This window comes from Salvelinus alpinus, chromosome 11 (assembly GCF_045679555.1).
Source record: "Salvelinus alpinus chromosome 11, SLU_Salpinus.1, whole genome shotgun sequence".
Taxonomy (NCBI): Eukaryota; Metazoa; Chordata; class Actinopteri; order Salmoniformes; family Salmonidae; genus Salvelinus; species Salvelinus alpinus.
The window spans coordinates 71,771,938-71,797,219 of NC_092096.1; the positions used below are offsets into that span (position 1 = coordinate 71,771,938).

The 25,282-nt window shown below is 44.4% G+C and overlaps 1 protein-coding gene across 1 annotated transcript; it reads left to right on the plus strand.

Moving 5' to 3' along the window:
- The first annotated feature begins 9,418 nt into the window (after positions 1–9,418).
- cnpy3 (canopy FGF signaling regulator 3) lies at positions 9,419–24,780 on the plus strand. The gene is made up of 6 exons (XM_071334153.1): positions 9,419–9,662; positions 12,948–13,077; positions 17,722–17,818; positions 18,376–18,498; positions 19,117–19,234; positions 23,265–24,780. Exons 1-6 carry the CDS (start codon positions 9,455–9,457, stop codon positions 23,513–23,515), a joined length of 927 nt encoding a protein of 308 aa, XP_071190254.1. The 5' UTR covers positions 9,419–9,454; the 3' UTR covers positions 23,516–24,780.
- Positions 24,781–25,282: the final 502 nt, after the last annotated feature.

Below are 25,282 nucleotides of genomic sequence, written 5' to 3' on the forward strand. Positions count from 1 at the left end.
CAGTGTTTACGGTACGATAACACAGTGTTTACGGTATGATAACACAGTGTTTACGGTATGATACCACAGTGTTTACGGTATGATAACACAGTGTTTACGGTATGATAACACAGTGTTTACGGTATGATACCACAGTGTTTACGGTATGATAACACAGTGTTTACAGTATGATAACACAGTGTTTACGGTATGATAACACAGTGTTTACGGTATGATAGCACAGTCTTTACGGTATGATATTACAGTGTTTACGGTATGATAACACAGTGTTTAGGGTATGATAACACAGTGTTTACGGTATGATAACACAGTCTTTACGGTATGATAACACAGTGTTTAGGGTATGATAACACAGTGTTTACGGTATGATAACACAGTGTTTACGGTATGATAACGCAGTGTTTACGGTATGATAACACAGTGTTTACGGTATGATAACACAGTGTTTACGGTATGATAACACAGTGTTTAGGGTATGATAACACAGTGTTTACGGTATGATAACGCAGTGTTTAGGGTATGATAACACAGTGTTTACGGTATGATAACACAGTGTTTACGGTATGATAACACAGTGTTTACGGTATGATAACACAGTGTTTAGGGTATGATAACGCAGTGTTTACGGTACGATAACACAGTGTTTACGGTACGATTATGACTTCTGCGTGAAGTTTGACAAACAACATAAACTGTTAATGACAAACAGAAACAAAAAACACCTAACATGAAGTAACTAAATTCCACCAAAGTTAGACAGACAAATGAAGACAAATGTTATCATTCCAACCACTATATTCATTCAACACCAAGTCCCTCCACTGAAAAACAGAAACACAGGCCTGTAAACAAACCCCCCTGCGTGAACTGCATTTTCCTCCCAGTTATTCCACAAGCCCCGACCCCCGTCCTTCATTGACTCACCGGCGTGCTGCATCAACAGTGTTTGGGATAGTGGAAGGGGTCTGGTTGTTATTGGCGCTGCTGATGGTACAGACAACTCCGTTCTTCTTTTTCCCCTCCAGCATCGCTCCGCTAGGATTCACCCAGGGGGCAATACACCCCTGTTCTACTTACCTATCTGCTCCCCTGCTATATCTATCCCTTGATTGAAGGATTTTGATGGCAACGACACAGAGAAGCTATTCAACTCTAGAAGAATCGACACAAGGCCTGAAGAGGAGGACAAAGAATGGCCAAAATGGTTCTAAAGATTATTCTGCAAATCCCAAAGTTATTCCCAAAGTTATTCCCAGTGATTTTCCTTCACCAATCTACAAGGTCCAATTATCCACAAGAGAAGAATTAGTTAAAATCCAGGACCGAAGTCTTTCATTCAGATATTCTGGTCAGCGGCGCTCCAGTCGTCCATTGGGAATGTTAGCTCTGGAGAATCAAACCTGACCTCTGAGACTGGGAACGCCGGGATAATTCAATACATAACACTTGTCACTAGGAGCGAGAGAGAGAGAGAGAGAGAGAGAGAGAGAGAGAGAGAGAGGGAAGAGGAGGAGGAGAGAGAGTGAGACGGAAAAAGAGAGAGAGAGAAGGGGGGGGTGGGTATGTGCGAGCGTGGTTGGGATCAGGAATTCAAGAACTGTTGGTTTAAAGCACGAGAAGTTCAATCTAAAGCTAATTGGGGAAAAAATACAAATCCAAGATAAAAAAACATTTCATATGACTCCTCAACTCTTATCTCCTCTTCTCCAATGCTTGCTCGTACAGTGTAGTGCTTCTGTTTGTAGAGACCATTCCTGTCCTCTCCTTAGCTCGGGCAATCTAAAGTGCCCCTTACTTTCTACTCCTCTCTCCCTCTCTCTCTCTCCTCTCCCCTTTCTCTCTCTCTCCCTTACTTTCTCCCCCTCTCTCTCCCTTACTTTCTCCCTCTCTCTCTCTCCTCTCCCCTTTCTCTCGCTCTTCCTTACTTTCTACTCCTCTCTCTCCCTTACATTCTCTACACCTCTCTCTCCCTTACTTTCTACACCTCTCTCCCTTACTTTCTACACCTCTCTCTCCTCTCCCCTTTCTCTCTCTCTCCCTTACTTTCTACTCCTCTCTCTCCCTTACTTTCTACTCCTCTCTCTCCCTTACTTTCTACTCCTCTCTCTCCTCTCCCCTTTCTCTCTCTCCCTTACTTTCTCCCCCTCTCTCTCCCTTACTTTCTCCCTCTCTCTCTCTCCTCTCCCCTTTCTCTCGCTCTTCCTTACTTTCTACTCCTCTCTCTCCCTTACATTCTCTACACCTCTCTCTCCCTTACTTTCTACACCTCTCTCCCTTACTTTCTACACCTCTCTCTCCCTTACTTTCTACACCTCTCTCTCCTCTCCCCTTTCTCTCTCTCTCCCTTACTTTCTACTCCTCTCTCTCCCTTACTTTCTACTCCTCTCTCTCCCTTACTTTCTACTCCTCTCTCTCCTCTCCCCTTTCTCTCTCTCCCTTACTTTCTACTCCTCTCTCTCCCTTACTTTCTACTCCTCTCTCTCCCTTACTTTCTACCCCTCCCTCTTCCTTACTTTCTACTCCTCTCTCTCTGTCTCTCCCTTACTTTCTACACCTCTCTCTCCCTTACTTTCTACACCTCTCTCTCCCTTACTTTCTACTCCTCTCTCTCCCTTACTTTCTACACCTCTCTCTCCCTTACTTTCTACTCCTCTCTCTCCCTTACTTTCTACTCCTCTCTCTCTGTCTCTCCCTTACTTTCTACACCTCTCTCTCCCTTACTTTCTACTCCTCTCTCTCCCTTACTTTCTACTCCTCTCTCTCCCTTACTTTCTACACCTCTCTCTCCCTTACTTTCTACCCCTCTCTCTCCCTTACTTTCTACTCCTCTCTCTTCCTTACTTTCTACCCCTCTCTCTCCCTTACTTTCTACTCCTCTCTCTTCCTTACTTTCTACCCCTCTCTCTCCCTCTCTCTCTGCCCTCTCCCCTTTCTCTCTCTCTTTCTGTTGCATGGCTGACTGCTGACTGCGTTACAGTTTCTCTTCTGATAGGGGCCCGGTTCTGACCGAAGTTGGAACGTAATTCCCTTTTTTATCCACTTTTCTCTGTACGCGTGTTCTGATCAGGAGAATATCATGCTATTGACCCGTTATTCGCTGGGGATGGCGATCAAAGAAATGAAGGTGTGGCAGGACTAAGGTCGGGCAACCTGTGGGTTCCAAGCGGAACCACATCGACACCGTTCTCCACGCCCTGTCATTTACAAATTGATAAGCGTTATTGATAGTAGCTCGGTAAATGAGTAAAGGGGATTTTAAATATAAATGACATTTGTTTTAGATCTAGTTTACCTTCTGATCCCTGGAGACAAAATGTAAATGTCACGTTCCTGACCTTATTTCCTTTGTTTAGTCTTTGTTTAGTTGGTCAGGACGTGAGTTGGGTGGGCATTCTATGTTTTGTGTTTCTATGTTGGGTTCGTTGTTTGGCCTAATATGGTTCTCAATCAGAGGCAGGTGTTTGTCATTGTTTCTGATTGGGAACCATATTAAGGTAGCCTGTTTGCACTGTTGGTTTGTGGGTGATTGTTTCCTGTCTTTGTGTTCTGCACCAGATAGGACTGTTTTCGGTATTCACATTTATTGTTTTGTAGCTTGTAGTGTTCACGTTATTATTCTTTATTAAACATGTTGAACACTAGCCGCGCTGCGTTTTGGTCCTCTCCTTCATCCCAGGAAGAACACCGTTACAGTAAATCCAGTCATATGACAGCAAACTGAAGCATAGCAACTTTCCCACTGTGAAGTTTATGAAACGCCTTATAACTTGCAGGGATGACATTTGGAGACCGAAGCTATAGGCTTCTGTAGCCATGAACAAATGAGAGTACAGCTCCAAAACCTACTGAGTTATGATTTCTAGGTTTTAATTATATGCCTGGGCTTTTCTCCGTTTTATTTTACAATTTGTATCATGTTTAAATATCAGCCACGGTCGGTAGCCACCGTCGGTAATACCCACCTATATTTACGACTGTCACCTCCGTGTAGTTGTTCCTGAGGGTCGCTAGCATGTGTGGATTGTATCCTCTACAGGATTGAGCTAACGTAGGCTAACGCGATTAGCATGAGGTTGTAACAGGATTGAGCTAACGTAGGCTAACGCGATTAGCATGAGGTTGTAACAGGATTGAGCTAACATAGGCTAACGCGATTAGCATGAGGTTGTAACAGGATTGAGCTAACGTAGGCTAACGCGATTAGCATGAGGTTGTAACAGGATTGAGCTAACGTAGGCTAACGCGATTAGCATGAGGTTGTAACAGGATTGAGCTAACGTAGGCTAACGCGATTAGCATGAGGTTGTAACAGGATTGAGCTAACGTAGGCTAACGCGATTAGCATGAGGTTGTAAGTAACAAGAACATTTCCCTAGACATATCTGATATGGGCAGAAAGCTACAATTATTGTTAATCTAACTGTACTGTCCAATTTACAGTAGCTATTACAGTGAAATAATACCGTGCTATTGTTTGAGGAGAGTGCACAGTTATGAACTTGAAAAGTTATTAATAAACCAATTTGGCACATTTTGGGCAGTCTTGATACAACATTTTGAACAGCTATGCAATGGTTCATTGGATCAGTCTAACACTTTGCACATACACTGCTGCCATCTAGTGGCCAAAATCTAAATTGCACCTGGGCTGGAATAATACATTATGGCTTTTCTCTTCAATTTCAAAGATGATGGTACAAAAAAAAATACAAAAAAAATAAAGTTTATTTTCTTTGTATTATTTATTACCAGATTTAACGTGTTATATTCTCCTACATTAATTTCACATTTCCACAACCTTCATAGTGTTTCCTTTCAAATGGGATCAAGAATATGCATACATAGTAGTTTAAACCTGGAGTCACGGTTCAGGATGGCTGGACCGTTGTCATACAGCTCCATGATTAGTGAGGATCAGGGTAGAATTATAGGACTACAGGTCAACCCATATTGTACACTTTTCTCACCTTACAATATTTAATGGATTAAACAATTGAATATGGTAAGTAAATATAACTTTCGAAGTACAGAAATACAGCTGGTGTGATGCAAAACGTAGAAGGGGGGGGGGGGGTTGTATGTCTAAGTTGTGTCACTGTACATAGATGTTATGTTCTCTCTATCTTTCTCTCTCTCTGTCTCTCTCTCTCTCTCGCTCTCTCTCTCTGTCTCTCCCTCTCTCTCTCTCTTTCTCTGTCTCTCTGTCTCTCTCTCTCTTTCTGTCTCTCCCCCTCTCTCTCTCTCCCATTCTCTGTTTCTCTCTCTCTCTCTCTCTCTCTCCCATTCTCTCTCTGTCTCTCTCTCTCTCTGTCTCTCCCCCTCTCTCTCTCTCTCTCTCCCATTCTCTCTTTCTCTCTCTCTCCCATTCTCTCTCTCTCTCTCTCTCTCTCTGCCTCTCTCTCACTCTCTGTCTCCCCCCACTTTTATGACTCATCATCAAATTCGCTGCTGCTACTGTTTATTATCTGTCACATTGTTCCTAATTATATGTACATATAATATATATAATATAATAATATAATATACCCCAGATACCTCATACTCCTGCACATCGACTCGGTATATAACCAGGTTATCGTTACTCATTGTCTATATATTAATAGTTTTATTAATAAGCATTTTACTTTTCTATAATTTATCTATTATCTTTCTCTCTGCGTTGTTGGGAAGGGATCCGTCAGTAAGCATTTCACTGTTAGTCTACACCTGTTGTTAACGAAGGATGTGACAAATATAATTTGATTTAATTTGGTATTTTTCATGAAACTCCCCATAGCTGCTGTGTAAAAGAGAAATGAAATGAAAATGAAATGAAAGGCTCGAGAGAGGTGACTCTTATTTTAGATTGTCGGTCAATAAGAAAAATGGTCCCACAAGCAGAGAGGTTTATTAGGTTGTTAGGGCAGATGGCAATGATGTCTCCTAATGCAGAGTACACACCGGAGTAGCCTCACCGCGCCCCCCTGGTGGCCAGATGAGGAATTTCACGTCTGTCTTTAGGAACACGCAATCTACTGTCCCAGTTGCACATGGAATCTCCCTCTGGGTGTCACGTCGTCCTGGGTCCCTCTGGGTGTCACGTCGTCCTGGGTCCCTCTGGGTGTCACGTCGTCCTGGGTCCCTCTGGGTGTCACGTCGTCCTGGGTCACTCTGGGTGTCACGTCGTCCTGGGTCCCTCTGGGTGTAACGTCGTCCTGGGTCCCTCTGGGTGTCACGTCGTCCTGGGTCCCTCTGGGTGTAACGTCGTCCTGGGTCCCTCTGGGTGTAACGTCGTCCTGGGTCCCTCTGGGTGTCACGTCGTCCTGGGTCCCTCTGGGTGTCACGTCGTCCTGGGTCCCTCTGGGTGTCACGTCGTCCTGGGTCCCTCTGGGTGTCACGTCGTCCTGGGTCCCTCTGGGTGTCACGTCGTCCTGGGTCCCTCTGGGTGTCACGTCGTCCTGGGTCACTCAGGGTGTCACGTCGTCCTGGGTCCCTCTGGGTGTCACGTCGTCCTGGGTCCCTCTGGGTGTCACGTCGTCCTGGGTCACTCTGGGTGTCACGTCGTCCTGGGTCCCTCTGGGTGTCACGTCGTCCTGGGTCACTCAGGGTGTCACGTCGTCCTGGGTCCCTCTGGGTGTCACGTCGTCCTGGGTCACTCAGGGTGTCACGTCGTCCTGGGTCACGCTGGGTGTCACGTCGTCCTGGGTCCCTCTGGGTGTCACGTCGTCCTGGGTCCCTCTGGGTGTCACGTCGTCCTGGGTCACTCTGGGTGTCACGTCGTCCTGGGTCCCTCTGGGTGTCACGTCGTCCTGGGTCCCTCTGGGTGTCACGTCGTCCTGGGTCACTCAGGGTGTCACGTCGTCCTGGGTCCCTCTGGGTGTCACGTCGTCCTGGGTCCCTCTGGGTGTCACGTCGTCCTGGGTCCCTCTGGGTGTCACGTCGTCCTGGGTCCCTCTGGGTGTCACGTCGTCCTCACTCTGGGTGTCACGTCGTCCTGGGTCCCTCTGGGTGTCACGTCGTCCTCACTCTGGGTGTCACGTCGTCCTGGGTCCCTCTGGATGTCACGTCGTCCTGGGTCACGCTGGGTGTCACGTCGTCCTGGGTCACTCTGGGTGTCACGTCGTCCTGGATCCCTCTGGGTGTCACGTCGTCCTGGGTCCCTCTGGGTGTCACGTCGTCCTGGGTCCCTCTGGGTGTCACGTCGTCCTGGGTCACTCTGGGTGTCACGTCGTCCTGGGTCACTCTGGGTGTCACGTCGTCCTGGGTCACGCTGGGTGTCACGTCGTCCTGGGTCCCTCTGGGTGTCACGTCGTCCTGGGTCACTCTGGGTGTCACGTCGTCCTGGGTCACGCTGGGTGTCACGTCGTCCTGGGTCCCTCTGGGTGTCACGTCGTCCTGGGTCACTCTGGGTGTCACGTCGTCCTGGGTCCCTCTGGGTGTCACGTCGTCCTGGGTCACTCTGGGTGTCACGTCGTCCTGGGTCCCTCTGGGTGTCAAGTCGTCTCTCACTCAGTCACTCAGTCACTCAGTCACTCACTCACTCACTCACTCACTCACTCACTCACTCACTCACTCACTCACTCACACACACACACACACACACACACACACACACACACACACACACACACACACACACACACACACACACACACAGGGCTGACCTATGGGGTCATCAGAGTCCTCCACTCAACTAGATATAAAACCAAACAATCAATGTATTAATCATTGTTAGTAACGTCGCCGACACATAGCCTACGTCCCAAATGGCATCCCATTCCCTATATAGTGCACTACTTTAGACCAGAGCCCTATAGAACCCTATTCCCTATATAGTGCACTACTTTAGACCAGAGCCCTATGGAACCCTATTCCCTATATAGTACACTACTTTAGACCAGGGCCCTATAGAACGCTATTCCCTATATAGTGCACTACTTTAGACCAGGGCCCTATTCCCTATATAGTGCACTACTTTAGACCAGAGCCCTATTCCCTATTATAGTGCACTACTATAGACCAGAGCCCTATTCCCTATATAGTGCACTACTTTTGACCAGGGCACTATTCCTTATATAGTGCACTACTTTAGACCAGAGCCCTATAGAACCCTATTCCCTATATAGTGCACTACTTTAGACCAGAGCCCTATTCCCTATATAGTGCACTACTATAGACCAGAGCCCTATTCCCTATATAGTGCACTACTATAGACCAGAGCCCTATTCCCTAATAGTGTACTACTTTAGACCAGAGCCCTATTCCCTAATAGTGTACTACTATAGACCAGAGCCCTATTCCCTATATAGTGCACTACTTTAGACCAGAGCCCTATTCCCTATATAGTGCACTACTATAGACCAGAGCCCTATTCCCTAATAGTGTACTACTATAGACCAGAGCCCTATTCCCTATATAGTGCACTACTTTAGACCAGAGCCCTATTCCCTATATAGTGCACTACTATAGACCAGAGCCCTATTCCCTATGTAGTGCACTACTTTAGACCAGAGCCCTATTCCCTATATAGTGCACTACTTTAGACCAGGACCCTATTCCCTATATAGTGCACTACTTTAGACCAGAGCCCTATTCCCTATGTAGTGCACTACTTTAGACCAGGGCCCCATAGTGCCCTATGTAGGCAATATGGTTCCATGTGGGATTCATCCATTGACTGTATTACACTGTAAGTCATTGGTACAACAGCAGTAAAATGGTCCATACCTAAACAACACATTACATTGACTGAACGCATGGATGGATGGAGAGGTGGAATGATCAGTGATAAAACGTTGTTTCAGCGATCGAGGGATGGATAGAAAGGGTATTGAGGGTTGATGTAGCCCTTAGCAACAGATCTAGCATCAGATTACCCCCTTTAACCACGTGGAATATCTGACTTAACCGATCTGCATCTGGGGGATGTTGTTTCAGTGGTTATCGGGACAACTTTCACATTATTTGTTCTGATATTTCTTCATTTCTTTCTTTTAACTTTGTGTTGTTTTGTATTGCTATGTATTTTTACTGCGCTGTTGGCGCTAGAATAAAATCAATACAATCTTCAGATCTGTGTACATTACCAATAAACTTTGATTTGAGGAGGCATAGAAGGGCGTTGGGAAGGATATTTGGCCAGTATTCTTCCTGGAGAGCTGTAACCGGGAAGATGGGGTACATACTGTGTAATGTAAGGTCTGGCGGTAAAATAAAATAAATGACGCTGTGTAAAAAATAAGATAATGGCGTCCTCTGTTGGATGTTCTACGTGATTACGCCACAAACATTTGGGGACGCAAACTGATCCTAGATATGTGCGTAAAGTAACCAGAGCATAAGGGCTACAACCCCTCTCGTCTCCTTTCCTGATTGGTCGAGCGGTGCCACTTCTCTGCCTGTGATTGGTTCAGAGCGGCCCAGCTGTGATATGTAGCGCTGCACAAGGCGGAAGTGAAGCATGTAAATCAGTAACATGTTGAGGGCGACATGTACAAGTAGCGAATCTAACGGTCTGACATACTGTAGACATTTTGTTGTTTTATTAATTACTAGACAACAACATTTAGTCAGAATGATTTGGTTTACTTGCGTGACGGTGTTTTTATTGAGCGCGTTGGTCGAAGGAGCGGAGAAGAAAGAGGGAGATGACGAGTGGGTTAATCTCCCCAATAAATGTGAAGGTAGGAACCGATGATTCCTTCCCTCCATTTGGAAACCCCAAATAAATAAATATTGTATTGTATTGCCTTTGGAATCTAGGCATGCAATACCCTGATAATAGCAGGTACTCCACGATCAGGTTGGAGTTGGGAATTATTGGCTAGCTTTTGCCCGAGGACAGTAACGATGTTGTTCATTCGTTCCCTTTTTTAAGCTATAAGCATATTTCATTCATTCTATTAGCTAGAACGCGTTGCATTGTGTATTTTCTCATCCCTGATACTCGAGATCAACTAGTAGGCTAACTTTGCACTGGGACTCTTGATGCGTATACTAATGCAAATCTATATGTTACATATGGTTATGTTTATATTACCTACTCTTTAATCAACAAGGCTTTCTGCCTAATCCCAAGAGTTCTCCGCTATAAACACCGCGTACTGAACTACAATCCTGACGCTTTAGTTTAACCCTGCAAACAAAAATCCTCGGTCAAGCCATCCGCGCTGTAGAATTTGGTAATTATGGTAACACGCCGGAATGATGCTTAACGGGGAGAGACGTTTAGTGTCGCCAGTGAATTGTGTGATTTTATTTATACCCAGTAACGCCATTACAAAAAGTCAGGTCAATTGTATTATCTTTAAAATACATAAACTGTAGGTTTACACAGATCCTCCCCAGTTACATACACACAGGTGGTCGTCTCTGTCATCCTTCTGTTTTCCGTAAACAAGCGCTTTAACATGGAGATATGGCCGTGTGGGAACACAAACCCTATAAATATGTGTAGCCAGTTAAGAACAAATTGTTATTTTACAATGACTGCCTACCCCGGCCAAACCCTCCCCTGACCCTAATGGGGCGGCAGGTAGCCTAGTGGTTAGAGCGTTGCAAGTTCGAATCCCAGAGCTGACAAGGTAAAAAATATGTCCTTCTGCCCCTGAACAAGGCAGTTAACCCGCTGTTCCTAGACCATCATTGAAAATAAGAATTTGTTCTTAACTGACTTGCCTAGTTAAATAAAGTAATGTAAGATATGTAAACATTATTAAAGTGGCATTATTTAAAGTGACTAGTGATCCATTTTTTAAAGTGGCCAGTGATTGGGTCTCCATGTAGGCAGTAACCTCTCTGTGTTAGTGATGGCTGTTTAACAGTGTGATGGCCTTGAGATAGAAGCTGTTTTTCAGTCTCTCGGTCCCTGCTTTGATGCACCTGTACTGACCTCGCCTTCTGGATGATAGCGGGGTGAACAGGCAGTGGCTCGGGTGGTTGTTGTCCTTGATGATCTTTTTGACCTTCCTGTGACATCGGGTGCTGTAGGTGTCCTGGAGGGCAGGTAGTTTGCCCCCAGTGATGCAGACCGCACTGCCCTCTGGAGAGCCTTGCGGTTGAGGGCAGTGCAGTTGCCGTACCAGGCGGTGATACAGCCTGACAGGATGCTCTCGATTGTGTATCTGTAGAAGTTAGTCAGGGTTTTAGGTGACAAGCCAATTTTCTTCAGCCTCCTGAGGTTGAAGAGGCGCTGTTGCGCCTTCTTCACCATACTGTCTGTATGGGTGGACCACTTCAGTTTGTGGTTGATGTGTACGCCGAGGAACTTAACACCTTCTCCACTGCGGTCCTGTGGATAGGGGGATGCTCCCTCTGCTGTTTCCTGAAGTCCACGATCATCTCCTTTGTTTTGTTGACGTTGAGTGAGAGGTTGTTTTCCTGACACCACACTCCGAGGGCCCTCACCTCCTCCCTGTAGGCTGTCTTGTCGTTGTTGGTAATCAGGCCCACTACTGTTGTGTCATCTGCAAACTTGATGATTGAATACACTGTTTATATCCAGCCATATTCCCAGACCTCTTTACATGGTTAAATGCAGTGGTTCGCGCTTTCAGTTTTGCGCGAATGCCGTCATCACAGTTTCTGGTTAGGGTAGGTTTTAATAGTTAGTGGGTACAATATCTCCAATGCACTTCCTGATGCATTCACTCACCGAGTCAGCGTTATTCTCTGAGGCTGACCGGAACATATCCCAGTCCGCGTGGGATACAATCTTGAAGCGTGGATTCCGATTGGTCGGACTAGCGTTGAATGGTTCTAGTCACTGATACATCCTGTTTGAATTTCTGCTTATAAGACAATAGGTGCAAGATGGTGCCGTGGTCGGATTTGCCGAATGGAGGGCGGGGGAGGGCATCGTGGAAGTTAGAGTAGCAGTTGTCGAGTGTATCCCCCCCCCCCCCACATAGTACAATCAATATACTGATAGAATTTAGGTAGCCTTGTTCTCAAATGCTTTGTTAAAATCCCCAGCTACAATAAATGCAGCCTCAGGATATATGGTTTCCAGTTTACATAGAGTCCAGTGAAGTTCCTTTAGGGTCATCTTGGTGTCTGCTTGAGGGGGAATGTACACAGCTGTGACGATAACTGATGAGAATTGTCTTGGAAGGTAAAATGGCCGGCATTTGATTGTGAGGAATTCTAGGTAGGGTGAGCAGAAGGACTTGAGTTCCAGTATGTTATGATTACACATGAGTCATTAATCATGAAGCATACACCTCCGCCCTTCCTCTTCCCAGAGAGGTGTTTATCTCTGTCTGCATGGTGAAGCCCGGTGGCGGAATCGATTTCTACAACATATCCCGAGAGAGCCATGTTTCCGTGAAACTGAGAATGTTACAATCTCTGGAAGGCAACCCTTGCTCGAATTTGATCTACCTTGTTGTCAAGAGACTGGACATTGGCGAGTAGTATACTCGGGGAGCGGTGGGCGATGTGCACGTCTACGGAGCCTGACCAGGAGGCCCGCTCCGTCTCTCCCTTCTGCGGCGCCGTTGTTTTGGGTCGGTTTCTGGGATCCGATCCATTGTCCTGGGTGGTCCAAAGAGAGGATCCGCTTGGGAAAGTCGTATTCCTGGTCGTAATGTTGTTAAGTTGACGTCGCTCTTATGTCCAGTAGTTCTTTCCGGCTGTAATGTAATAAGACTTAAGATTTACTGGGGAAATAAATACATAAAATACAGCATAGTTTCTTAAGGACTCGAGGCGACCATCTGTCGGCGCCATCTTGCCAAAATACAAGAAGATAAAAGGTTAGGACAAGTTATGATTCCACATGGAAGCTTTTTTGAAAATGAACAGATTCCTGAGATCAGCGCCGGTGCTAACTAATATAGCTGGTCCAATTGTTGCAAAGACTTATGGGATATTAGAATCCTCTTGTCTTAACCTTTGTCATCTTCAACTTCTCTCTCTCTCTCTCTCTCTCTCTCTCTCTCTCTCTCTCTGTCTCTCTCTCCACCTAGTGTGTAAGTTTGTGAGTATCGAGATGAAGTCTGCCTTTGACGAGACGGGGAAAACCAAGGAAGTCTTTGAGAGGAACTACCGTTTCCTTGACAACAACAAGGGAGCTCCGCCAATCAAATATGTCAAGTCGTAAGTGACTTTAATTATCACACATTTATAGTGTGAGGACATGGGATGTGAAATGACTCCGAATAATCTATTGCTGAATTCTCTAGTAGTGTGTAGTAAAAATATTTTTTTATTAGTCACATGTGCCGAATACAACAGGTGTAGACCTTACAGTGAAATGCTTACTTACAAGCCCCTAAACAACAATACAGTTTAAAAAACAAGAATAATAAATAAAAGTAACAGGTAGTTAAAGAGCAGCAGTAAAATGACAATAAGCAAGACTATATACAGGGGGTACCAGTTAGTTGAGGTAATTGAGGTAATATGTACATGTAGAGTTATTAAAGTGACTATGCATAGATAATAACAGAGTAGCAGTGGTGTAAAAGGAGGGGCAATGCAAATAGTCTGGGTATCAATTTGATTAGATGTTCAGGAGTCTTATGGCTTGGGGGTAGAAGCTGTTTAGAAGCCTCTTGGACATAGACTTGGCGCTCCGGTACAACTTGCTGTGCGGTAGCAGAGAGTCTATGACTAGGGTGGCTGGAGTCTTTGACAATTTTTAGGGCCTTCCTCTGACACCGCCTGGTATAGAGTGCCTGGATGGCAGGAAGCTTGTCCCCAGTGATGTACTGGGCCGTACGCACTACCTTCTGTAGTACCTTGTGGTCGGAGGCCGAGCAGTTACCATACCAGGCAGTGATGCAAACAGTCAGGATGCTCTCGATGGTGCAGCTGTAGAACCTTTTGAGGATCTGAGGACCAATGCCAAATCTTCTCAGTCTCCTGAGGCGGAATAGGTTTTGTCGTGCCATCTTCACGACTGTCTTAGTGTGTTTGGACCATGTTAGTTTGTTGGTGATGTGAACACCAAGGAGCTTGAAGTTCTCAACCTGCTCCACTACAGCCCTGTCGATGAGAATCGGTCCTCCTTTTCCTGTAGTCCACAATCATCTCCTTTGTCTTGATCAAGTTGAGGGAGATGTTGTCCTGGCACCACATGGCCAGGTCTCTGACCTCCTCCCTATAGGCTGTCTCGTCGTTGTTGGTGATCAGGCCTACCACTGTTGTGTCATAAGGCAAACTTAATGATGGTGTTGGAGTCGTGCCTGGCCGTGCAGTCATGAGTGAACAGGGAGTACAGGAGGGGACTGAGCACACACCCCTGAGGGGCACCTGTGTTGAGTATCAGTGTGGCGGGTGTGTTGTTACCTACCATTACCACCTCGGGGCAGCCCGTCAGGATGTCCAGTATCCAGGTGCAGAGGGAGGTGTTTAGTCCCAGGGTCCTTAGCATATTGATGAGCTTTGAGGGCACTATGGTGTTGAACGCTGAGCTGTAGTCAATGAATAGCATTCTCAAACAGGTGTTCCTCTTGTCCAGGTGGGAAGGGCAGTGTGGAGTGCATCATCTGTGGATCTGTTGTGGCGGTATGCAAATTGGAGTGGGTCTAGGGTTTCAGGGATAATGGTGTTGATGTGAGCCATGACCAGCCTTTCAAAGCACTTCATGGCTACAGACGTGAGTGCTACAGGTCGGTAGTCATTTAGGCAGGTTACCTTAGTGTTCTTGGGCACAGAGACTGTGGTGGTCTGTTCAAAACACGTTGGTATTACAGACTCGGACAGGGACTGGTTGAACATGTCAGTGAAGACACTTGCCAGTTGGTCAGCGCATGCTCGCAGTACACATTCTGGTAATCCATCTGGCCCTGCAGCCTTGTGATTGTTGACCTGTTTAAAGGTCTTACATCGGCTACGGAGAGCGTGATCACACATTCGTCCAGAACAGCTGGTGCTCTCATGCATGTTTCAGTGTTACTTGCCTTGAAGCGAGCATAGAAGTCGTTTAGCTCGTCTGGTAGGTTCGTGTCGATGTTGCCTGTAATCCATGGTTTCTGGTTGGGGTATGTACGTACAGTCAATGTGAGGATGACGTCATCGATACACTTATTGATAAAGCCAATGACTGATGTGGTGTACTCCTCAATGCCATTGGAGGAATCCCGGAACATATTCCAGTCTGTGATAGCAAAACAGTCCTGTAGCTTAGCATCTGCTTCATCTGACCATTTTTTTATTGACCGAGTCACTGGTGCTTCATGCTTTAATTTTTGCTTGTACGCAGGAATCAGGAGGATATAATTATGGTGAGATTTTCCAAATGGAGGGCGAGGGAGAGCTTTGAACGTGTCTCTGTGTGTGGAATAAAGGTGGTCTAGAGTTATTTTTTTTTCTCCTCTGGTTTAGCTGTTAGAAATTTGGTAAAACTGATTTAAGTTTCACGGCATTAAAGTCCCCGGCCAGTAGGAGTACCTCCTCTGGTTGAGCGTTTTCCTGTTTGCTTATGGCCCTATACAGCTCATTGAGCGCTGTGTTAGTGCCAGCTTCAGTTTGTGGTGATATGTAGACAGCTACAAAAAATACAGATGAACTCTCTAGGTAGATAGTGTGGTCTACAGCTTATCATGAGATACTCTACCTCAGGCGAGCAAAAACCTCGAGCCTTCCTTAGATATCGTGCACCAGCTGTTGTTTACATTAATGCATAGTCCGCCGCCCCTTGTCTTACCAGACGCCACTGTTCTGTCCTGCCGGTACAGCGTATAACCAGCCAGCTGTATGTTGTTAATGTCGTCTTTCAGCCACGACTCCGTGAAGCATAAGATAGTACAGTTTATAATCTTCCTCGTAGGTCGTCAATTTTATTTTCCAAAGATTGCACGTTAGCTAGTAGTTTATTCGATCGCCTATGAATTCTCAAAAGGCAGCCCGACCTACGTCCTCTAGTTGTACTTAAAAGGCTGGGCGTTATATCGGTATGTTTTTTGCTCGATATTCCAAATGGCTGTATTGCAAGAATCAAGTAAAAAAAAAAAGATAAGCCTGTCTTTTTGGTCTTGTCTCCTTCAGTCCTTCTGTGCTGTTTGCACTTTCCCATTTACACCAGAGATCTGTAAATAATGACGAGATGCTCACGTCTTCGCCCTAAACTATGGGAGTCATTGTAAGTCCAAAATAAGTCCATGGAAATGCATATTTTTTTTGCCCATATTTTGGCGAGAGTGAAACCTCTCGATTCACCTCTTCCTCTCTGTTTGTACACACCAAGCCCCTCCCCCTGCCACTCACAACAACAAAGAAGAGAGGCCACTTCTTCCTCTCTGACAAGTGGTTTCAACTCACTATTTGCATTTTGAGGTTTGGTCCAACAGAATTGGTCATATGGACACAAACACATGGAAGACAATCTTACTGTAATAGACAATCTTACTGTAATAAAGACACGTTAACGTTTAACTATATCCCTTTTATGTTTCAACTCCTCAAATGGTACGTAGAGCAGACATGGAGGAGTTATTGTGACAGGGTAGGAACCAACGTGATGTTCAGTGTTTCCTAGGGGACCCTATAATCTAAAACAGGAGTATCAATGAACATTGATTGTGGAAAATGAATGGTCAGTTTGTCGAGTTGCTGTACTACGTCTCGCTAGCAGCATTTTAGACAAAGACTGTTAGCTGTCTAGTCTGTGTTTTTATAAATGTTCAATAATCATAAAACACCATTTAATAAGGAATTGACACCTTTTCATTCTGAGTAACAAGGTGGGCCACTTGATGTCAACATGAACAAAGTGGACAGGCTAACATGATGTTCAGAACGGTGTGATCATAACTATTCAACTGTTATGCCTCGTTAGCTAGCAAATAGATCCAAATTGAAATATAAAGATTTATATTTAGCCTAGGTATAATATAATAAGACCTAAATTCATTAGATTATTCCTGACTGTTTGAAATGCAGTTTATTTGACCTTTTAAAAAATATATATTTTACAACAAAGATTATTTTGAGAACTTCAGATATTCCCAGCCCTAGTTGTAGTATGATTTGATCAATGTGTGAGGCCCTAATGGCACCATATGTGCATCCCTGTGGGCCCTGGTCAAAAGTAGTGCACTATGTGTAGGGAATAGGGCACTATGTGTAGGGAATAGGGCACTATGTGTAGGGAATAGGGCACTATGTGTAGGGAATAGGGCACTATGTGTAGGGAATAGGGCACTATGTGTAGGGAATAGGGCACTATGTGTAGGGAATAGGGCACTATGTGTAGGGAATAGGGCACTATGTGTAGGGAATAGGGCACTATGTGTAGGGAATAGGGCACTATATGTAGGGAATAGGGCACTATATGTAGGGAATAGGGTTGCATTTATCTCTAATGTAGAAAGAGACACACACTTTATAGGAGATAAAAATGCTTCGATGTTATTTATAGGTTATGGTCTGGTGAGGGTAAACTGATCCAAGATCTGTCACTTCTACACAGTTTTTGTTCAGTAGCTTTAGAAGCTTTCACTGTAGATGGAGCGGTGTGTCTATTTTCTCTCTGTCGTCGCCGTGGAGATAGCAGGGCTGCTATGGTAGCAGGGGACAAGAACTTGGTCCAGGTCACTGCCTAGCCTTTATAAATAGGAATCTCTGTCGAACTATATGAAGTGGAGGTTGTCAGTCAACTTGTGAATGTTTGAAGAAAGGCTCAATTAAATAGTGTGTATACTAAAACCAGCCTGCATCTCTTTTCTTCCTAATTGTCTGTCTGTCTCTCTCTCTCTCTGTCTATGTCTGTCTCTCTGTCTGTCTCTCTGTCTATAGAGACATCCGTTTCATTGAGGTTGTGGAGAATGTCTGTCAGAGGCTCTCTGGCTACAACCTACACAAGGAGAGGGAGGGCAGCAACCGCTTTGCCAAGGTCAGTGTCTGTGTGTTTACAGGTCAGGGCCAAGGTCGGTGTGTTTCGGCAGGCTCACTGAGTACAAGGACACACTGTCTTGTTATTGACGTGATAACCATGATGTTTAACAAATATAACACGCATATCTCCTTCTTTCTCTCCCCTCGCCCCGCCTCTCTCTCGCCCCGCCCCCGCCTCCCTCCACGCCTCTCTCCCACCCTCGCCCGCCTCTCTCCCACCCTCGCCCGCCTCTCTCCCACCCTCGCCCCGCCTCTCTCCCACCCTCGCCCCGCCTCTCTCCCACCCTCGCCCCGCCTCTCTCCCACCCTCGCCCCGCCTCTCTCCCACCCTCGCCCCGCCTCTCTCCCACCCTCGCCCCGCCTCTCTCACACCCTCGCCCCGCTCTTGCTTTCTCTAATTGACCACATTTACTTTACTGGGTTATGCTTGACAGGTTGAAAAATAAATATTTACTGTCTTAAAAATGTATTTTAAATGGTCAAATCAACTCAGTGGACCTGCTCTCTCTCCAGGGTTGTAGTTGAAAGTGTGTAATATAGTGTCCCCCTCCCTAGGGCATGTCTGAGACCTTCTCTACCCTGCATGGGCTGGTCCATAAGGGGGTGAAGGTCGTGATGGACATCCCCTATGAGCTCTGGAACGAAACCTCCGCAGAGGTCGCCGATCTCAAGAAGCAGGTGAGGATCAATCAACGTTTTACGAATGTATTTGATATTATTCACAAAGACATTTTGTTTTATTTTTCTGTGTGCCTCTCTCTCTCTATGTCTCTCTTTGTGTGTCTCTCTCTCTCTCTGTGTCTCCTCTGTCTCTCTCTGTCTCTCTCTCTCTGTGTCTCCTCTGTCTCTCTCTCTCTGTGTCTCCTCTGTCTCCTCTGTCTCTCTCTGTCTCTCTCTGTCTCTCTCTGTCTCTCTCTGTCTCTCTGTCTCTCTCTGTCTCTGTGTGTCTCTCTCTGTGTGTCTCTCTCTCTGTGTGTCTCTCTCTGTGTGTCTCTCTCTCTGTGTGTCTCTCTCTCTGTGTGTCTCTCTCTCTGTGTGTCTCTCTCTCTGTGTCTCTCTCTCTCTCTCTGTGTGTCTCTCTCTCTCTCTCTCTGTCTCTCTCTCTCTGTCTCTCTGTGTGTCTCTCTCTCTCTCTCTCTGTCTCTCTCTCTCTGTCTCTCTGTGTGTCTCTCTCTCTCTGTCTCTCTGTCTCCCTCTCTGTCTCCCTCTCTGTCTCCCTCTCTGTCTCCCTCTCTGTCTCCCTCTCTGTCTCCCTCTCTGTCTCCCTCTCTGTCTCCGTCTCTGTCTCTGTCTCAGTGTGATGTTATGGTAGAGAAGTATGAGGAGGTTATTGAGGACTGGTACAAAGGCAGTCAGGAGGAAGATCTCACCACCTACCTCTGTGAGAAACACGTTCTGAAGGGACAGGACACCGGTAATACACACAGATACGCACGACCACACACACAAACACAGACACACACACACACACACACACACAACACAGATACACACGACCACACACACACAGACACACACACCTAACACACAGACACACACACCTAACACACAGACACACACACCTAACACACAGACACACACACCTAACACACACACACCTAACACAGATACACACACACCTAACACACACACACAGACACACACACCTAACACACACACACACACACACACACACCTAACACACACACCTAACACAGACCCTTCAGAAAGTATTCCTACCCCTTGACCTTTTCCACATGTTGTTGCAGCCTGAATTCAAAATGGATTCTATTGGCACACAACCCATAATGACAGTGAAATCATGTTTTTTTAGAAATGTTTGCTAATGTAATATAGACATTTCTAATTTACAGAAGTATTCACAGCCCTGAATCAATACTTTGTAGAATCACCTTTGGCAGCGATTACAGCTGTGAGTCTTTCTGGGTAATTATCTAAGAGCTTTCAACATATGCACATAATTTTTTTATTCTTCAAGCTCTGACAGATTGGTTGTTGATTATTGCTAGATATACGTTTTCAAGTCTTGCCATAGATTTTTTTTTAAATCCGATTTAAGTCCAAACTAACTAGGCTAGGGCTGGGCGGTATACCGTATTTTACTATACACCGGTATTTATGCACGGACCGATTTGGGTTTTTACTTTACCTTCTATACCGGTATTTGAATGTTTGATTTGTTAAATGTGATACACCGTGTGTAACGTCCATTTTTATAGTTTACTCCGCAACTTGAGTCGTCTCTCTCTGTCTCTCTGTCTCTCTGTCTCTCTGTGTGTGTTTGTTGTTGCTTGACAACGAGACACTTCCGTTCAGTCTGCCTGGTCAATGCAACAATGTTGACGACACGTCGTTTCCGTCTTTTGATTTTAATAGAAATCCACAAGCGTTCTATAATTACAATATTCGTTTGTGTTTCTTACATCTGCAAACAGCTAGTTTGTATGTTCTTAGCAAGTTAAGCTAAATCGTGTTAGCCACTAATGCTAATCGCTAGTTATCTGGCTAGCTAACTAGCTAGTAAAAGTACTGAGTCAGAGCAAACGTAGCTACAGTAGCTAATACAGCCTGATACCAGTACTGGTGGAGGCCTAAATCAGCATGTTGTTTGTGCAACAGTATCTTCTAATTCAAAGAGGAATAGGCAAAGCATGAATATGTTGGCTATATGAATAAAGATGTAATGTAGCCAAAGATTATAGGGTCCCCTAGGAAACACTGAACATCACTTTCGTTCTTTACCCTGTCACAATAACTCGTCCATGGCATTTTCATTCGTTGTCATGTCAAACGGGGCGGCAGGTAGCCTAATGGTTAGAGCCTAGTGGTTGGAGCGTTGGACTAGTAACCGGAAGGTTGCAAGATCGAATCCCCGAGCTGACAAGGTAAATATCTGTCGTTCTGCCCCTGAACAAGGCAGTTAACCCACTGTTCCTAGGCCGTCATTGAAAATAAGAATTTGTACTTAACTGACTTGCCTAGTTAAATAAAGGTTAAAAAAAAAACACTAAGTGGCCGCTATTTATTTATATTCTAACTATAGAATTATAATAAACATTCTATTTCCATGATTCCAGAAGTTCACCCAAGTGTTTTGATAAATCACAAATTGCAACTTTTGGTTAAAAATAAGGTCTAGTATTTTTGCCCATAGTGCAGGAAATACAGAATTTGATGTAAATGCAGGAAATAATTTTAGGTTGAACAGTATAAACCAATCAGAATGGAGAAAGACCCATTGGAATCACTTAGAATGTGTGTTGCCACCCTAGGATCACTACCCATAAAGCAAATTTATAACTTTTATTAATCAAAAACATAAAATAACGTCTTACTGTCAAAAAATGTGAAAAATACCATGATATTTTGGCCATATCGCCCAGTCCTAAACTAGGCCACTTGGGAGCATTCAACGTCATCTTGGTAACCAACTCCAGTGTATATTCGGCCTTGTTTTAGGTTATTGTCCTGCTGAAAGGGGAATTCATCTCCCAGTGTCTGGTGGAAAGCAGACTGAACCAGGTTTTCCTCTAGGATGTTGACTGTGACTCTATTCTGTTTCTTTTTATCCTAAAAAAACTCCCTAGTCCTTGCCAACGACATACCCATAACATGATGCAGCTACCACCAGGCTTGGTGAAGAGTGGTATTGGATTTGCCCCAAACATAACACTTTGTATTCAGGACAAGAAGTTAATTTCTTTGCAAAACCTTTTGCGGTTACACAATTAGTGCCTTATTGAAAACAGGATGCATGTTTTGAAATTATTTACACTTTGGATGGTGTATCAAATATATCTTCAACATGCTCAAAGGGATATTCAATGTCTGTTTTGTTTTACCTATTGTCATGACTCTCGTGTGATGATCTGAAGGATCAGGTTACAGTGGGTCCCTCTCTACAGCGTGCTCTCTCTCGTAGAGGGGGAGAGCGGGAAGTCGGCTGTTTTATGGTCGGTCATAAAATACACTCCCCCTATGCTCTGTAGTGTTCCAGATTGGAATGTAAACTGAGGAACACAGAGAGACACTTGGACATTAAAAGTTAGAATAATTAAACAATATTTCTATTTTTGAGAATGTGGGAGTGGTCCGTGGACACTTAAGGGACAGTCATGACGAGTGTGTTTCGTTTGGTGATTTCATGAAGGACAGGAAACACAACATAACTGTATCTCTTAAAGTGTACATTTCCCAGCTGTCAGGTTTACATCTAAATATTGTGAAACGTATGTGATTAAACATGGAAATATTTGTTTAAAGATTTAATGTGACGTTAAGCCAATTTCTCATTTAGAAGGTTTTCATATAAAGTTTAACTAGTCAGTGGCCACACCCCCGTGAGCCCAGACATCACGTTAGGCGTCATAGAACCGCCCCTTCTTCCACAAAGTATAAAACCCACTTCCTACATAATTTACATTAAATCAGAGAACGCCGGGACAGAGTCCCCACGTTGGAACGGCTAAAATTCTATAGGCCACGGAGACCATTAAAAAAAAAAAAATGTAACTAGGCAAGTCAGTTAAGAACAAATTCTTATTTACAATGACGGCTTACCGGGGAACAGTGGGTTAGTTGATTTTTATCTTGTCAGCATGGCGATTCAATCTAGCAACCTTTCGGTTACTGTCCCAACGCTGTAACCACTAGGCTACCTGACGCCCCACCGTACAGCTGTAGCATTGGCTAAACGGCTGGAAATGGGTAAACTCTGAGACTATCGATCACTACAGAATAAGAGCAAATCCTAGACGTAGAATTACTAGTCTGAGAACTGATGAGGTAATAATGATACATCAATGAGAATGACTAATCTATAAGATAATAAAATATCTGAAGAGTTATATTCGGGAAATTGACGCTCTATAAACAAAAAAAATTCCGTGGTGCCCCAGACTTCCTAGTTAAAGTTACATGATTTGTTTAATCGTGTAATTAAATTACACATAGAGAATTGATTTGATAAAATAAGTCTTCACATTTACTGGTAGTCACAGACACGACACTATCTAACACTTGCATACAGTGAGTCCATGCATATATTATGTGACTTGTTTAGTAGCGGTTAAACTCCTGAACTTTTTTTAGATTTGCCATAACGGGGGTTGAATTACTTATTTGTCTCAAGACATTTCAGCTTTTAAATGTTTTATTAATTTAAAAAAACATTCCACTTTGACATGATGGAGTATTGTCAGTGACACAAAATCTACGTTTTTAATTAATTTTAATTTCTGGCTGTAACACAAAATGTGGAAAAAGTTCAGAGGTATGAATACTTCCTGGAGGCACTGTATACAGGGACAGGACACACTTGGATAACACACTCGGATAACACACTCAAGGAAGGCAAAAACACGGAAACTGATTAAGTAGTTTGGAATGTTATTGTTATCAAAAAAATAGTAAAATATAGTTTCTTCTCACTTCTTCTTCTTCAGCCTGCCTGAAAGAGGAGTACTCAAAGAAGGGAGACGTGGCAGCCATCTCCGAGAAGAAGAAGAAAAAGAAGGGCGTAGGGAAAAAGAAGAGCAAAGACGTGGGAGGAAGTGACGGTGGCAGCCAGGAAGGAGAGAAGACCATGAATAAAAAGGTAAAGGCGGTGTCACCGGAGAAGAAGAGCGAGGGGGTCTCGTCTGACGAAGACATCCAGCGAAAGGTGGCTCTGCCTGGGAAGAACACAGAGCTGTGAGACCCTGGATGGATGTAGGGACGGAACCTTGTACTGCGTCCCAAATGGCACCCTATTCCCTATGTAGTGCACTGTCTTTGGCCCCTATAGGCCCTGGTCTAAAGTAGTGCACTGCCTTTGGCCCCTATAGGCCCTGGTCTAAAGTAGTGCACTGCCTTTGGCCCCTATAGGCCCTGGTCTAAAGTAGTGCACTGCCTTTGGCCCCTATAGGCCCTGGTCTAATGTAGTGCACTGCCTTTGGCCCCTATAGGCCCTGGTCTAAAGTAGTGCACTGTCTTTGGCCCCTATAGGCCCTGGTCTAAAGTAGTGCACTGCCTTTGGTCCCTATAGGCCCTGGTCTAAAGTAGTGCACTGCCTTTGGCCCCTATAGGCCCTGGTCTAAAAGTAGTGCACTATATAGGGAATAGGGTGCCGGAAAGACGGACGACATACAGGACCCGTCTTTCCATTTTTATCTCGAGGTGATTACCTGATTTTTTTTAAATTAGCCTCTTCCTCCCATTTCCTCTCCTCTTCCTCCCATCTTTGATTTACCATCATTCCATATTTTCTGCTGTTCTCTGTTCTAAAACGTTTGGTGGTCAGTCTTTATTAGTCTGCAGAATTCTGGATGGAACTGTCAGTACTGACAATAGTTCTGAACCTGTGGTCCTTCTGGCTGGTTGTTGAGCTGTCACTATTGAAGTATCGACCATGCTACTGAATATGTATATATATATATATATGTATGTTCGTATTTCACATTCGTGTTGCTTTTGTTACATGTGTGTTCATTGGATTTTTCTATACAAATAAAAATATGCTTTTTCAATGGCTCCATCTCCCTGCTCTCAACAACTGAAAGGAGTTCTGTAAAAAAAAATGTTTTTTAAAATAATTTTAACATAGAACCAACCGGTCATGAAGTGAATCAATATTTTGGTACGATATGTATCAACCAGAATGTTTAGTAAGACTTTTTATCAAATGTGAAATGTTTTAAAAAGAGATTTAATGTAGTTTTATTTTAGCCTCTTTTTGTTTGATTTGTTGTTGACGACTGGATTTCAGTTTCTGAACTTTTGTTGTTTTGAAGAGATGTGTGTTGTCTCAGGTGTACGAAGCTGCTATTCATAGTGTGAGAGAGACCTGTATGTTTTTTAAGACTGGTCATGTGACGTGTGTGTGTGTGAGAGAGAGAGCCTGTGTGTGTGTGTGTGTAACTGAACTGTTATCAGACCAGTCAAAACGTCAAGGTGTTTCAATAAACCTACTGCTATTGAAAACCTTTTGACAAGTATTGAGTTTTGTTTGAGTTACTAAAATCTAAATGTGGTGGCTGTCTTATTATTATTAATATTATTATGATATAAATATTATTAATGTTATTATTATGATATGATACTGTGATATAAGGACTGGGCATCTGCTGAGTAAATGTCTCTGATTTATTTGATATCAGCAGACTGGTGGGGGAGGAGGTGTCTGTATAAAACCTGTACACTTTCTCTCCTCTGACTGCATCACTAAGGCACAGGTAAGTGGATACATAATGAGTAAGGATGACCCTTTCAAGACGATACGATACGTAACTAGATAAATGACCTCCGAAACGATACAGGAACGATACGTTTTCGTTTGAAACGTTTCGGGTGGATTAGAGCAACGAATCGATAAACTAACATTTGTTGCGCAAACACATTCGTTTCCGTTCTTAACTGAAATCTGCTGCAGATTGAGTTCATATGCTGGATCTGTCTGACGTCGGGGTGCATTATCCTGCATTAT

Bases quoted from the DNA above. Each gene is read 5' to 3' on its own strand.
- cnpy3 (XM_071334153.1), top strand. From the start codon at position 9,455: ATGTTGAGGGCGACATGTACAAGTAGCGAATCTAACGGTCTGACATAC. The intron at 17,819-18,375 runs GTCAGTGTCTGT...CCCCCTCCCTAG, and splicing joins GCAGCAACCGCTTTGCCAAG to GGCATGTCTGAGACCTTCTC. The intron at 19,235-23,264 runs GTAATACACACA...CTTCTTCTTCAG, and splicing joins TCTGAAGGGACAGGACACCG to CCTGCCTGAAAGAGGAGTAC.